We start from the raw sequence: 15,424 nt of genomic DNA on the forward strand, positions 1-15,424 counted from the left end.
CAGAGGGCAGGCAATGCCACCAGGACACACATTAAGGGACAATGTCACCACAACTGTGGGGACACTGCCATCAGGACACTTCTGGGGGCACCCAGCATGGGGCCACATGGGCCCCTGGGTGACACCAAGCCTTGCCCTGTCCCCAGCAGGTGGTTGTGGTCCCCTGAGTGCAGTGGCCCTGGGACACCCTGGGGCCTGTCACTTGCTTCTGGGATACTTGTCACCAGCTGAACAAGGCCCCCGTCCTGCCCTGACGGGTGGTGACATTTGGCTGGGACACTGCAGTGGTGACAGCTGGAACGTGGTGGCAGGAACTGCATCAGACAGCACTGGGCCATGGCCGAGATGAAGGTGCTGGTGGCACTGTGGTGGCACAGGTGGTGGCACTGATGCTGTCCTAGTTCATGTCCCCATCCATGCCTTAGTTCAATGTTGTTATTTTTACCTCAGTTTCAGGGCTTTGAAAGGGACGAACAGAAACCTTTTGGTTTCAAGGCAAGAGAAAATGATTTATGTGTCCCTGCCGGCAGAGCAACCATGTGCTTGGGTGGGTGGAAAGAACCTTTTTGGGAGAGGTTTCTACCCCACTGTCTGCAAAATCAGGGCTTTTGCCCCAGTCCGTCCTCATTTGGCTCTGGAAGATGCTGGTGGGACAGAGAAAATTGAAAGGATGAATTTATGTAGGAGAAGACCTTCAAGGTCATCCAGTGCTCCTTGATGATATCAAAAGATGCAAAAAGAGAGATTTTTCTGGGGTCGGAAGTCGAGAAATCAGCTCTACGAAATGGATTTCTGATGCTGGTCTGTGGATGAGTTCAGGTGCCGATGGGGAGCCAGGAGGATGTGGAGCCCCCCAGGCAGGTGTCTTCCCAACACGGATCACTGGGGGTCACTGGGGATCATCCAGCGTGGATCCTCCCGTGGGGGATGGAGCTGGAGCAGCGCACAAAGCTCTTCCTTGCACTCGGGGCATTCACAGAGCTTCCCTTAGTGGTGGCTCTGTTGGTGTCTGGCCAAGACGGAGCTCTGCGAGAAGCTCTTCCCACACTCGGGACACTCGTAGGGCCTCTCCCTGGTGTGGCTGCGCCGGTGTGTGATGAGATTGCAGTTGCGGGTGAAGCCCTTCCCGCACTCGGGGCAGCGGAAGGGCCTCTCATCCGTGTGAAGCTGCTGGTGCAGAATGAGACTGGAGCTGACTGGAAACGTCTTCCAGCATTTATCGCACTTGTAGGGCCTCTCCCCAGTGTGGCTCTTCTGGTGGTAGGTCAGGTGGGACTTTGACATGAAGCTCTTGCCACACTCCCCACACTCAAAGGGCCGTTCCCCGGTGTGGCTCCTCTGGTGGACAATCAGTTCAGACCTGCACCTCAAGCTCTTCCCACACTCCCCACACTCGTAGGACCGTTTCCCTGTATGATTTCCCATGTGGCGGGTCAGGTGGCAGCTCGTCTGGAAGCCCTGCCCACACTGTCTGCCCTTGTAGGGACATTCCCACCCTGTGTGAATTACCATGTGGCGGGTCAGGTGGCACTTCCTCTGGTAGCTCTTCCCACATTCCGCACACTCAAAAGGCCGTTCCCCGGTGTGATTTCTCTGGTGGATGGTCAGTTCAGATCTCGTCCTGAAGCCCTTCCCACACTCTGCACACTCGTAGGGCCGTTCCCCCGTGTGGGTCCTCAGGTGGGCAGTCAGGATGGAGCTCTGGGTGAAGCTCTTCCCACACTCGGGACACTCGTAGGGCCTCTCCCCGGTGTGGATGCGCTGGTGGGTGACGAGGATAGACTTGAGCCTGAAGGCCTTTGCACAATCGGGGCAGCGGAAGGGCCTCTCCTCTGTGTGACTCTGCTGATGCCTGAGAAGACAGAAGCTGGTCGGAAACCTCTTCATGCATTTATCACACTCGTAGGGCTGCTCCCCAGTGTGGATTCTCACGTGGTGGATCAGCATGTATCTGAACTTGAAGCTCTTCCCACATTTCGAGCACTTGTGGGGCTTCTCCCCATCCTGGAGCTGCTCATGGACCCCCAGCTCTGAACTCTGGCCACCTCCCCGGCCCAGGGCGGGTTTTTCCTCCTCAAATTCCTGTGATCTGCGTTTGCAGCCCCTCCTCGTGCGGGATCTCCAGGGCTTTTCCTCCCCGCTGGATTCCTGCGCTGTGGAGCCGCTCAAAACGGCCTCTGCCATGAGGTTCTGCCGCGGGGATTTGTCCTCCCTGCTCTCCATCCTCAGCTCCTTCCCTGGGGGAGGAAGGACAAGGAGAGGATGGGATTTGCCTCCACACCACAGGGAAGGAAAAGGAGATCCCCCCCAGTTCATCCCTGGCAGGATGGCATCAGCAGCAGGGGTTCTCCTGCAGCCAAGGGCCGTGCTGGGCTGGAAGATGGAGCAGGAGAGAGGGGGAAAGGGGCACTGACTTCCTCCTCGCCTGCCTGGGGCTCCCAGGCCATCTTCTTCCTCGCGGTCTCCTCCTTCTGCATCGGGCCAGGGTTTGGGAATGGGAAATCCCGGTTTCAGGGGAAAACAGGGGCTGAGCACGTTGGGTTTGATGGTCCCGCTGCCCAAGTGCAGTTGGAGAACTCAGCACCCTTTTCAAACTCGGTGGCCCGGAGCCCGCGCATCCCGAGCCTCCCCCGCCCCTCCAGGCAGCCGGTTTGTCCCCCGGCTCCGGGATCGCCCCTCTGCGCTCCCCCCGCTCTGGGGCTCCCGCGTTCTCCCCGGCTTTCCCGGGCATCCCCAAACCCGATATCCCCTCCTCCCTGCCGGTACGGATCCTAAGTGGGACCCCTCCCAAGATCCCTGTAGGGGCATTTACGGCTCAGCTTTGGGGTCCTCAGAGACTCAAACATCCCCTGCCCCGCGAAAAAATCCTCCCGGAGCCCCCCGCCCCCCCGATGGATTTGGGGCGAGCTTCCCCTCCCCGCTCACCTGCGGGTTCCGGGGGGCGATGCAGCAGGGTGCGAGCGGGGAACCGCGTGGGGCTGGGGATGCTCCTCTTCCGTCTCCTGTTCCTCTGTCCCTCCTCTTCCTCCCGCTCCTGCTCCGCTCCCAGCCCGGCCCGGGCGGTGCCGACACCCAAAAGCAGCCGCGCTCCGCCCTGGGCGGGTTCTAAAGCGGCCCCGCCCCGCGCGTCAGTGAGAGTGCTACTGGGAGCACTGGGAGCGATACTGGGAACACTGGGTGGGATCCTGAGATCAGCGGGAAGGAACTGGGAGCGCTCTGGCTGCCAGCGCCGCTCTGACCGGGAGCGCTGGGAGGGAACTGGGAGCGCTCTGGCTGCCAGCGCCGCTCTGACCGGGAGCGCTGGGAGGGAACTGGGAGCGCTCTCGCTGCCAGCGCCGCTCTGACTGGGAGCGCTGGGAGGGAACTGGGAGCGCTCTGGCTGCCAGCGCCGCTCTGACTGGGAGCGCTGGGAGGGAACTGGGAGCGAACAGCGCTTTACGGTGGGCGGGGCCAAACCGAAGGGCGTGGTTATGTAAATTCAGGAGCCATCGCGCGCTGGGATTGGTGGGCGGGAGCAGCGCGGGCTTTGCTCGGTGACGTCAGGGTCGGAGCGATGGCGGCGGCGTCCAGTGAGAGGGGATAGGGGCGGGAATGGGGACCGGGAATGGGAACAGGGACTGCGAATGGGACTAGGAATAGGGGACGGGACTGGGAATAGGGACAGGGACTGGGAATGGGACTAGGAATAAGAGACAGGGACCAGGACTGCAAATGGGGACATGAACTGCGAATAAGGGACTGGGAATGGGACTGGCAATACAAGACAGAGACTGGGAATGGGACCAGGAATGGGCAAGAGGACTGGGGATGGGACAGGGAGTACAGAGAAGGACCTGGAATGGAACCGGGGATGGGAATAGTGGAATGGGACACGGAATTTGAAAGCGGCAACCAGAGCCAGCATATGGGATGGGGATTAGGGAGATGGGATCAGGATTGGAAACGGGAATAGGGGAGCAAGACAGGGACTGGGACTATGGAAATGGGAGAGGGAATATAGAAATGCGGGAGTGGGGATACAGGAACAGGACAGGGAATGTGGGACTGGGAATATGGGAATGGCAACCGGGTAGAGAACACGGGACAGGGAATGAGAGTGGGAATGGGATTTGGACTGGGATGGGAGCAGGACGAGACGAGCGTGCTGACATGGGAACGGGTGGTGAGCAAGTGGGGTGACAGCAGGGAGAGGGGAATCCTGGGCAGGGGACAGCAGGAACCAGGACAGGGGGACAGTTCCAGGGCAGGGGGTCCTTGGTCGGCTGCACCAGAACCTCCAGCAGAGTCTCCCAGTGCAGCCAGAGCTGCTTGGCCTTGGGTGCCCAAAGCCTGAGCAACCCCCAAGTTCCTCCCAGGAGCCCTCAAGTCCCTTGAACCCAGCATCTCCCACATCCCCTGGATCCCCCATGGCCCAATCATTGTCTTAGTTCAACAATTTTATTTTTACCCAGGTTTTGGGGGTTCAGAAAGGACAAAGAGAAATGCAAAGAAAATCTAGGCCACGGGAAGCCAGGAGGATGTGGAGCCCCCCAGCCAGTTGTCTTCCCAACATGGATCACTGGTACCATGGATCACCAGCAGGGCTCTGCCCACCGGGGGTCACTTGGGATCATCCAGCCAGGATCCTCCCGTGGGGGATGGAGCTGGAGCAGCGCACAGAGCTCTTCCTGCACTCGGGGCACTCTCAGGGCTTCCCTTAGTGGTGGCTCCGTTGGTGTTTGGTCAAGGCAGAGCTCTTTGAGAAGCTCTTCCCACGCTCAGGACACTCGTTGGGCCTCTCCCCGGTGTGGCTGCGCCGGTGTGTGACGAGGGTGGAGTTTTTCCTGAAGCCCTTCCCGCAGTCGGGGCAGCGGAATGGCCTCTCATCCGTGTGAATCCGCTGATGCCTGACAAGAGTGGAGCTGGTCGGAAACCTCTTCCTGCACTCCTCACACTCGTAGGGCCTCTCCCCGCTGTGGTTCCTCTGGTGGCGGGTCAGGCTGGAGCTCGTGCTGAAGCTCTTCCCACACTGGGAACACTCGTAGGGCCGTTCCCCCGTGTGCCTCCTGTGGTGGATAACGAGGGTGGAGATCATCCCGAAGCTCTTCCCACACTCGGGACACTCGTAGGGCCTCTCCCCGCTGTGGATCCGCTGGTGGCTCACAAGGCTGGACTTGTGCCTGAAGCCCTTCTTGCATTTGGCACAGCGGAAGGGCTTCTCCTCTGTGTGGATGCGCTGGTGCCTGAGGAGACAGAAGCTGGTCTGAAACCTCTTCCCGCACTGATCACACTCATAGGGCCTCTCCCCGGTGTGGATTATCCGGTGTTTGATCAGGCAGGAGCTTCGGCTGAAGCTCTTCCCACACTCCCCACACTCGTAGGGCCGTTCCCCCGTGTGGTTCCTCTGGTGGGCAATCAGGTAGGAGCTCTGGGTGAAGCTCTTCCCGCACTCGGGACACTCGTAGGGCTTCTCCCCGGTGTGGATGCGCCGGTGGGTGACGAGTTCAGATTTCTCCCTGAAGCCCTTCCCGCAGTCGAGGCAGAGGAAGGGCCTCTCCTCCGTGTGGATGCGCTGGTGCCTGAGGAGATGGGAGCTGGTCTGGAACCTCTTCCTGCACTGATCACACTCGTAGCGCCTCTCCCCAGTGTGGACCCTCTGGTGGCCAAGCAGGTTGGATTTGTGGCTGAAGCTCTTCCCACACTCCCCACACTCGTAGGGCCGTTCCCCGGTGTGGATTCTCCAATGGGACATCAGCTGACATCTAAACCCGAAGCTCTTCCCACATTTCGAGCACTTGTGTGGTTTCTTCCCATCCCGAGGCTGCTCGTGGACCCCCAGCTCCGAGCTCCGGCCTCCACCCCGGCCCAGTGTGGGTCTTTCCTCCTCAAATTCCTGTGATCTGCGTTTGCAGCCCCTCCTCGTGCGGGATCTCCAGGACATTTCCTCCATCTCGGATTCCTGTGCTGTGGAGTCACTCAAAACGGCCTCTGCCATGAGGTTCTGCCGCGGGGATTTGTCTTTCCTGGTCTCCATCCTCAGCTCCCTCCCTGGGGGAGGAAGGACAAGGAGAGGATGGGATTTGCCTCCATGCCACAGGACAGGGCAAGGAGATCCCCCCAGCGCATCCCTGGCAGGACAGTGTCAGCAACAGGATTGTTCTGCTGCTGGGGCCATGCTGGGCTGGCAGATGGAGCAGGAGAGAGGGGGAAAGGGGCACTGATTTCCTTCTCACCTGCCTGGGGCTTCTGGGCCATCTTCCTCCTCCTCGTGGCCTTCTCCTCCTCCATCGGGCCAAGGTTTGGGAATGGGAAATCCTGGTTTGGGGGCAAAACACGCTGTGAGAGCGTTTGGTTGGGGATTCCTCCTGCCCAAGCCCATCTCTAGAAGTCACCGGACATTTTGTGTCCATAAAAACCTTCAGACCACCAAAATTTGGCTGAAAAACCTCTCACAAATACCAAGATTGAGGCCCCCAAGACTTGAATGGCTCATGATCATCCCAAAGAACCCTTCCCATGAGTTCCCCCTCTCTGGTCTCTCCCCTTTGGACTTCTGGGAGTCCTGCGTGGATTGAGGGTTCTCCTCTCCGGGGTCCCCACCCTCTCCAGGCTGTCTTGGGTGCCAGGAATCCCTGGGGTCCCCCCTCTGTGCTCTTCCCACCTTGGCCTTCTGGGGCTCCCCCTTCTCTCTGCTGCTGGGGGCTCCCCGCAGCCCCAGGGGCTCCCCGGCTCCCCCTCTCTGGGCTCCCACTCAGCGCTGCCGGGGCTCTTGGGCTCCCAGCGCTCCCGTTTCCCCTGACTCTGCTCCAGGCTGCGGGCAGCTCCAGGGCTTCCCCCTCGCCTGGCTGTTCCCCTCTCCGCGCTGAATCCCGGGGGTCTCCTCTCTCTGCGCTGCACACTTCGGTGTCCCAGAGTCCTCCCCTCTCCTGCCCTCCCCCGCGAAAAAACAACCTCCCGGGACACCCCCAAAATCTCCCCAAAGGCCATTTGCGGCTTAGCTTTGCAGTCCCTCGAGCTCCAAAAATCCGCTTGCCCCTCTAAAAGTACCCTCCAACAGAGCCCCCAGGATATTTGGATGAGCTCCCCCTCCGCGGTCACCTGAGATATGGGGGGACAGTGCCCCAGGGGTCGGGAGGGCTGCGGGCACAGCGAGGGCTTGAACCGCGTGTTCCCCCCGCGTCCACTTCCTCTTCCTCCTCTATCCCAGCTCTTCCTCCCTCCCCTCCTCTTCCTGTTCCTCCTGCACGCGTCCTCCTGGCCCTTCTCTCAATCCCCGCAGCCCTTGTCCCGCTGCTTCTCCATCCCCGCTCCGCCATCCCCATTCCTCCTGCCCCGTTCCCGGAGCCCTCGCAGCCGCGCCAGGAGCGGGGATGGAGCCGGCACAGCCCGGCACGGGCAGAAGGAGAGGCAAACTGGGAAAACTGGGGGCTGCACATCCACGCTGGGGCTTGCTGGGGACCCTGGCTGGGCACTGCCAGCCCTTGGGGCTCCTTTTGGGAGAACCAGGAGACAGGCAATACAGAAAGGGCTGGGGGATCCCAGGAATGGCATCCCAGGGAGGGATCCCTGTCCTGGGATCATACTGGGAGGGAGTAGGAGCCTGTGGAGGCAATTGAGACCATGCTGGGGGCGAATGGGATATACTGGCATCATTCTGAGAGTGACTGGGAGCAGCTGTGAGCCGCTGGGATCATACTAGGAGCAACTGGGAGGAACTGGGAGTGACTGGGAAGATGCTGGCAGGAACTGGGCTACACTGAGAGGGACTGGGAGTGACTGGCTGCATGCTGGGGGTGATTGGGTGCAACTGGGATCATACTGGGGTCGTGCTGGAGGTGACTGGCATCCTGCTGGCAGTGAGTGTGACTGCACTGAGGCTGGCTGGGTGCAGTTGTAGGCAAATGGGATCATACTGGAAGGAACTGGGAGTGAATGGGAATGTGCTGGAGGGAGCCGGGGTGCACTGGGAGAGACTGAAAGAAAAGTGGAGGTGAAAGAGAGGAACTGGAACCACGTGGGGCCCAACTGGCTCATACTGGCAGTGACTGGGAGCACACTGGGGTCATATTTGGATCATACTGGGAGGGACTGGGTTAATACTGGGAGTAGCTGAGGGTGACTGGGAGCACGCCATGCACACCATCCCCCATACTGGGAGAGACTGGAAGCCACTGGGATGATAATGGGACCATACTGGGAGTGCTGGTACATGACCAGCATCATACTGGAGGTTCCTGGGATCATACTGGTGTTGAAAGGGAGCAACTGGGATCCCACTTTGGGCTCCTGGGAGCAACGGAGAGAAAGTGGGATCATGCTGCAAGCAAACTGGAGTAACTGGGAAGGACTGGATGCACGCTGGAGGCAACTGGGATATTGTGGGCATGACTGGGATCATACTGGGATAGCTGACACCATCCTGGGGCCACTGGGAGTGTCTGGGAATGAATGTGGACTTGCTGAGGGCAACTGGGGTACACTGGGAGTGTCTGTGACCATAGTGGGGTGACTGGAAGCACACAGGGAACAGCTGGGCCCATGCTGGGTGAGACTGGGATCGCACTGAGGGTGACTGGAGTCCTACTGGGATTGACTGGGAGTGGCTGTGAGCAACTGGAATCATGCTGAAAGCAACTGGGAGGAAGTGGGAGTGACTGGGAGCATGCTGGGGGTGACTGGGATCTACTGGGAGAGACAGGGATCATGGGGATCATCCGGGAGGCTACTGGGGTCATGCTGGCATTGACAGGGGGCAACTGGGATCACAATGGGGGCAACTGGAATCATCCTGGGAGTGACTGAGATTAGACTGCAAGTGACTGGGATCATACTGGGATCACACTGGGAGTGGCTGCAATCATACTGGGACTATAGTGGGTGTCAGTGGACCCTGACTGGGGGTTACTGGGAGCTACCAGGCCTACGCTGGGAGCCAACTGCACACGCACTGGGAGGAGCTGGGAATGATAGGATGCGTGCTGGTTACCATTGGGATGTGCTGGGAGTGACTGGGGGCAGCTGAACCACGCTGGGGTAACTGGGAGTGCCTGGGAATGATTTCGAGTTCATGGCAACTGGGACGTACTGGGAGTGTCTGTGAGCATACTGGGGTGACTGGGAACACACTGGGGGTGACTGGGATTCACTGGGATTCACAGAGCCTCCACTGGGGACAACTGGAAGGGATCCCCCCATTCCCCCCCAGCCCTCCCTCAGGCACTGTCACATCTCCCAACCTCCAGCGCTGGGGCTGGGGGCGCTCCTGGGGGGGCCAGGGGGGATGGGACCCCTGGCACTGGGACCCTGAGCCACCCTTACCAGCACTGGGACCCCCCTGCTCCCCTTTTCTGCACAGGGACCCCCCTGGATCCCCTATTTCAGGACAGCAGGACCCCCTGCTCCCCTTTTCCTGGCCATCCCATAGCTCCCAGACTCCCGACTTCCCGTGTCATTGACCCTGGGACACTCTGGAATGCCCTGGACCCCCATTCCTGCCTTTCCCAACCCCCAGCCCCAACTTTCTGCAAAACCAGAGACCCCCTGGACTCCCCCTTCCCGAACATCCTGGGTGCCCCACCCTGTTACTCCCCTTTTCTGGGAAACCCTGGACTCCCCTTTCCTGGGCTGAAGGACCCCCTGGAACTCCCTTCTACCTCTCCAAGCCCCTGCCCCCCATTTCCTTGACCCTCAGAGGGCCCCTGAGCCCCCATTCCTGAGAACAGAGACGCCCTTTTACTCCTTTGCCTGGCCCTGAGACCCCCCTGCTCCCCCTTATCCGGCACCAACACAACCTTTTCCAGCCCCCCTGCCTCTCCCAGCCCCCAGCCCCACACTTTTCCTTGGCCCTGGGACCCCTGAGCCCCCATTCCTGCCTTTCCCAGCTCCCTGCCCCTCCTGGGATAGCCAGAGCCGGGATATTGGGATAGCCAGGGCTGGGATATTGGGATGGCCAGGGCTGGGATATTGGGATAGCCAGAGCCGGGATATTGGGATAGCCAGAGCCGGGATATTGGGATAGCCAGAGCCGGGATATCGGGATAGCCAGAGCTGGGATATCGGGATAGCCAGAGCCGGGATATTGGGATAGCCAGAGCTGGGATATTGGGATGGCCAGAGCAGCGATGTTGGGATAGCCAGAGCCAGGATATTGGGATAGCCAGAGCTGGGATATTGGGATAGCCAGAGCCGGGATGTTGGGATAGCCAGAGCTGGGATATTGGGATAGCCAGAGCCGGGATACTGGGATAGCCAGAGCCGGGATATTGGGATAGCCAGAGCCGGGATATTGGGATAGCCAGAGCCGGGATATTGGGATAGCCAGAGCCGGGATATTGGGATAGCCAGGGCTGGGATGTTGGGATAGCCAGAGCCGGGATATTGGGATAGCCAGAGCCGGGATATTGGGATAGCCAGAGCCGGGATGTTGGGATAGCCAGACCTGGGATATTGGGATAGCCAGAGCCGGGATATTTGGATAGCCAGAGCTGGGATATTGGGATAGCCAGAGCTGGGATATTGGGATAGGCAGACCCGGGATATTGGGATAGCCAGGGCTGGGATACTGGGATAGACAGAGCTGGGATATTGGGATAGCCAGAGCCGGGATATTGGGATAGCCAGAGCTGGGATACTGGGATAGCCAGAGCTGGGATATTGGGATAGCCAGAGCTGGGATATTGGGATAGGCAGACCCGGGATATTGGGATAGCCAGAGCCGGGATGTTGGGATAGCCAGAGCTGGGATATTGGGATAGGCAGAGCTGGGATATTGGGATAGCCAGGGCTGGGATATTGGGATAGCCAGAGCCGGGATGTTGGGATAGCCAGAGCCGGCTCAAGGACAGGAGCCAGCACGTGGCCGACAGTGACCTGGAGACGGGGCCAGTACAACCAGAGCAGGGAGCAGTGGGGGGATCTGTGGGGCTGAGCTGGGATCTGTGGGGCTGGGGGAATCTCTGGGAATGGGATGGGACCTGTGGGGCTGGGATGGGAGTCCAGGGAGCTCCAAGGGGCTCTGTGGGGCTGGGACACGACTCCACGGGTCCGGTCTCTCCTCATTCCCAGGTCTCCACACAGCGCAGGTGGTTTCCAGCTGTGACCTCCTCTCCCGTGGAGCATCCATGGATCCCACTGGTATGGCTAGGAGGGGTGGGATTGCATCTCCTTCCAGCTGGGACCCGGGAGCTTTGCAGGGTCTGACGGTGCTGCCTGGATCACCCAGAGGTGCTGGGAATGCAAAGGGATCATCATGGAGTGAATGAAGCATTACCTGGGACACACCTGTGTGGAAGAGCTCCCAGATGGAGCTCAATGGTTGGAGGCTCTGGAGCACAAAGGTGGGTGTGGGAGGGGAATTCCTATGGGAGTGTGGGATTTAGGAATGGGAGACTTGGAATGCAGGAATTCCCATGGCCGAATCTCACTCTGATCCCACTCAGGTGAGAATTCCATGGATGGATCCCTCCCAACCCACTGCCATGGGAATTCCATGGGGAAATGATTTGAATTGGTGACCAATCCAATGAGAGCAGTGCAATGAGACCTAATCCCTGCTGGGATTCCGTGGGACATCAATCCCAGTCCTTTGCCCAGGCCAGCTCTGCTGTGCCCTGTCCCTGCCCTGAGCCCAGCCCGAGCCTTTCCTTGGCTGTTCCGTGCCCTGCCCGGGGCAGGAGGGCACGGCCGGAGCGGCTTTGGTGGCCCCGGGCACCCGGCCGGGCTGCAGCCGCTGCCGGGGCTCCTTGGGAATGTTCCAGAGCAAAGCTCAAAGCAAAGAGCAGTTTCTGGAGGGGATTCTCCTCGCTGGCCTGTGCTGGGAGCCCAAGGGCCACAGCCCGGGCACAGCAGCCCAAAGTGCAGCAGCTCAGTGTCCCTCGGCCAGGCCGTGTTCCCTGGCTGTGCTGTGTCCCTCAGCTGTCCCGTGTCCCTCAGCTCTGTGGGGCCAGGGCTGGCAGCAGCACCCGGGGCAGCCCTCAGGGAAAAACCATGAGCCCCAGCTGGGCCAGTGCCCCCCAGGTGACTCTCAGTCAGCCCAGTATGATCCCAGCATGGTCCCAGGGCTTCCCATTCACCCCCAGTATAGTCCCAGCCCCTCCCAGCATGGTCCCAGTCACTCCCAGGTACTCCCAGTATTATTCCAGTAACTTCCTTTATGGTTCCTCTGTGGTCCCAGTCACTCCCCGTCTCTCCCAGTATATCCCGGTTCCCCCAGTGTGTCTCCCCTCACTCCCAGTAGCTTCCAGCATGCTTCCAGTTGCTCACGGTCACCCCAGTCACCTCCTCCAGTGGGATTCGTATCATTCCATGTATACCCCAGTTGCCCTCAGCCTGCTCCCAGTCACTTCCAGCATGATCCCAGTGTGACCTCAGTTGCTCTCAGTTGCCCCTAGCACAGACCCAGTCATTCCAAGTATGATCCCAGTGGGATCTCAGTCTCCCTGGGCATGGTCCCAGTCAATCCCAGGTGCCCCCAGTGTAGGCCCAGTCACTGCCAGTCGCTCTCAGTGTGTTCCCAGTCACCCCCAGTATGGTTACAGACACTCCCAGTATATCCCAGTTGCCCTCAGCATACTCATAGTCATTCCCAGTCACAGCCACATGTCCCAGTAAGGTTCCAGTTTCCACCAGTATGATCGCCGTCACTACCAGTCCATCCCAGTTGGTCCCACTATGATCCCAGTTGCTCAAGCTCTGCTCCTGCTGGTTCCCAGTGTGCCCTGATCCTGCTCCCAGTGGGTCCTAGTCTTGGGCATGGTGTATCCTGGTGTATCCCAGTATATTCTGGTGTATCCCTATGTGTCCTGGTGTATCCCAGTGTATCCTAGTGTATCCCCGTGTATCACGGAGTATCACGGAGTATCCCAGTGTATCCTGGTGTATCCCAATTTGTCCTGGTGTATCCCAGTGTGTCTTGGTGTATCCCAATGTGTCCCAGTGTATCTATCCCAGTATATCCTGGTGTATCCCAGTGTATCCTGGTGCATCCCAGTGTATCCTGGTGCATCCCAGTCCCTTCCCAGCAGCCACCACCCTTTCCTTGATCCTGCCCCTCCCGCCCCCGGAGCTGCCACCAGACGCCCCCCAGGATTCTGCCGGGGCTCAGGGGCTCCGTGTTGGGCTTCGTCTGCCTGGGCTGGGGCTTGGCCTCCACTTTGGGAGAAGGTGAGGGGGGTCCCCGGGGGTCCTGTCCCCCCGCGGCAGTGCGTGTGACTCCCCCGTGTCCCCCCCATGGCAGCATCGCCACCTTTTCTCTCCCCTGACCCAGCTCCTGCTCCCCCCTGGGAGGGGCTTTGGGGAGCCCCCCTGGAACCTCCTTGAATCCCCACTCCTGGGCACGGGGACGCCCCCGCATCTCCTTCCCCAGCTGCGGGATCCTCTGCACCCCCTTATCCTGCACTGACACCCCCTGCACCCCCTTTCCCGGCTCTCCTCCTCTGGCAGCCCCTGGATCCCCTGTTTCCGTGAGCCCGAGGACCCCCGGACCCCCATTCCCGGCCAGCCCGGGGCACCTCACCCCCAGGCCTCCCTTTGCTGGGAAACCCGGCCTGGGCACGGGGCTCTGCAGCTGCTCTGGGGTTTACGATCACCTGAAGGAGAGGGAGAGAGCAGAGGAGAGAGAGAAGGAGATTGGGAATCGGGGATCGGGGTCCCAGCGCCCGGTCCCGCTCCGCCAGGGGCGGGACCCGCAGCCGATGGATCCGCGGGTGCCGGTGCTGTCCCCGCTTTGGGCCGACACCAGCGGGTTCCAGGCAGGTTTGAGCGCAGGGCCCGCGAGTTCAGCGTGGCCGAGGAGGGTCCCAGGGGATGCCAGGAGGGGATCGCGGGGAATTCCCTGGAATTTTCTGTCGCCTCCGCCCGCGATGCCTCGGGCACTTTGGGCTCCGCGTTCCCCGCTCTGTGCGGCCTCGATCTGCCTGGCGACCGATGACGTCACGGAATCCTCGGTCTACCATTGGCTCTGGGGGCGGGGCCGGGGCCGCAGCGGCGCAGCGGATTGGCTGCAGCGCTGGGGCTGGGGCCGCTCCTGGGTGGGCTTGGGGGGGGCGGCGGGAGGTGAGGGGGACCCTCGACACCCGGAATCCCCAGAACCGCAATTTCCGGGCTCTGGGAACCCCCTGAACTTCCATTTCCGGCCACTGGAACACCATCCACCCCCATTGCTGGGTGCTGTGACCTCCCTGAATCCCCAGCACCAGCAACCTCCCTGAACCCCCCTGAACCCCCATTCCTGGGTACTATGACTCCCTGCGCCCCGCTACCCAGTGCCGGGACCCCCTGTTACTCCTTATCTGGCACGAGTACATCGCTGAACCCCCGTTTCTGGGCATCAGCACCTCTCTGAACCTCCATTTGGGGGCACTGAGACCCCTCCGAACCCCCATTTCTGGGAAGGAGATTTCCCTGAACCCACATTACCCATTCCAGGAAACCCCCCGATCCACCATTTCTGCGCCACAGGATCCCCCTGGAACTCAATTTCCTGGCCGGGGATCCCCCCATCCCCTCCGTTCACTGACAACGAGACCACTTCTCTTGGTTTGAAAAGACAGGTGTCTGCAGAGGAAGGCAGGAGCCTCCCCTGAAATGGAAAATGTAAATCCCTCTGCTCCAAACTGGTATAATTTTGAAATTAAGGGTGGCTCTCTGGCAAAAATATGGAAGCAGGAATAACACCTCTTTCTTAGGGAAGAAAATTGAAAATATAAAATAAACAATGCAGCAGTACAAAACAACACTGACAGAGTGAAAATATGACCTGACACCCTGGTGGCCAGGGTGTTGATCGCAGCCCAATTGGAATTGTGGCTGCAGTCCTCCTGGAGTGACAGATGTGGTTCTCTTGAAGCAGTGACCCTTTAGAAGGGTGTCGTTTTCCTCGGAAGGTCCGGTGGTGCTGTAGATGGGCCTGGTCTTCCTCTAGGAAGCCAGTGGGAAAGGGCTGCTCCTCTGGGAATCCAGTGGGAAAGGCTGCTGGGTCTTCCAGATCTCTGATTATATCCAGCCAGGAATGCTTGGCTTCTCCCCCTGGCTGGAGCTTCTCACAATGGGATGATACAATTTTATCAGTCATGCAGTGGGATTCAGTGGCCCATTAACAGCAGATGTCTCCCCGGAGGGAGGATTGGTTTGTGGAAGAGATAAAGAAAACAATCCCACGGATAGGTCTGTCTGTTCCTGAGGTGGGACTAATCCAAACAGTCTTTCCTAAAATCCCTTCCATGTGCACCACAGGGACTTTATCTCCATGCGCTGTGTGAAAGGGTTCAGAACGGGCAGGACCAGCTCGATTGATGGACCCTCAGGTGTTGACCATCCAGGTGGCTCTTGCTGAGTTCATTTCCTGATTTCTAAAGGTTCCCCCGCCAGGTGCCTTCAGAGTAGTCTGAAGCAGTCCATCGCCCTGTTCAGCTTTCTTGGCAGCCGGTGCCTGATAAGGGGTATGGTC

At 59.8% G+C, this 15,424-nt stretch overlaps 1 protein-coding gene and 1 pseudogene across 1 annotated transcript; both read right to left on the bottom strand.

The window, feature by feature from the left end:
- Positions 1 to 719: 719 nt before the first annotated feature.
- Positions 720 to 2,237, bottom strand: LOC119696495 (zinc finger protein OZF-like). The gene has a single exon (XM_038126240.1). It carries the CDS (start codon positions 2,221 to 2,223, stop codon positions 988 to 990), a length of 1,236 nt encoding a protein of 411 aa, XP_037982168.1. The 5' UTR covers positions 2,224 to 2,237; the 3' UTR covers positions 720 to 987.
- A 957-nt stretch (positions 2,238 to 3,194) lies between these two features.
- The window catches only part of LOC119696514, a 72,730-nt pseudogene continuing 60,500 nt past the window's right edge, over positions 3,195 to 15,424 (bottom strand).

This window comes from Motacilla alba, unplaced genomic scaffold, assembly GCF_015832195.1.
Source record: "Motacilla alba alba isolate MOTALB_02 unplaced genomic scaffold, Motacilla_alba_V1.0_pri HiC_scaffold_31, whole genome shotgun sequence".
Taxonomy (NCBI): Eukaryota; Metazoa; Chordata; class Aves; order Passeriformes; family Motacillidae; genus Motacilla; species Motacilla alba.

Excerpts from the sequence above, each read along its gene's own strand:
- LOC119696495 (XM_038126240.1), bottom strand. The coding sequence starts at position 2,223 with ATGGAGAGCAGGGAGGACAAATCCCCGCGGCAGAACCTCATGGCAGAG.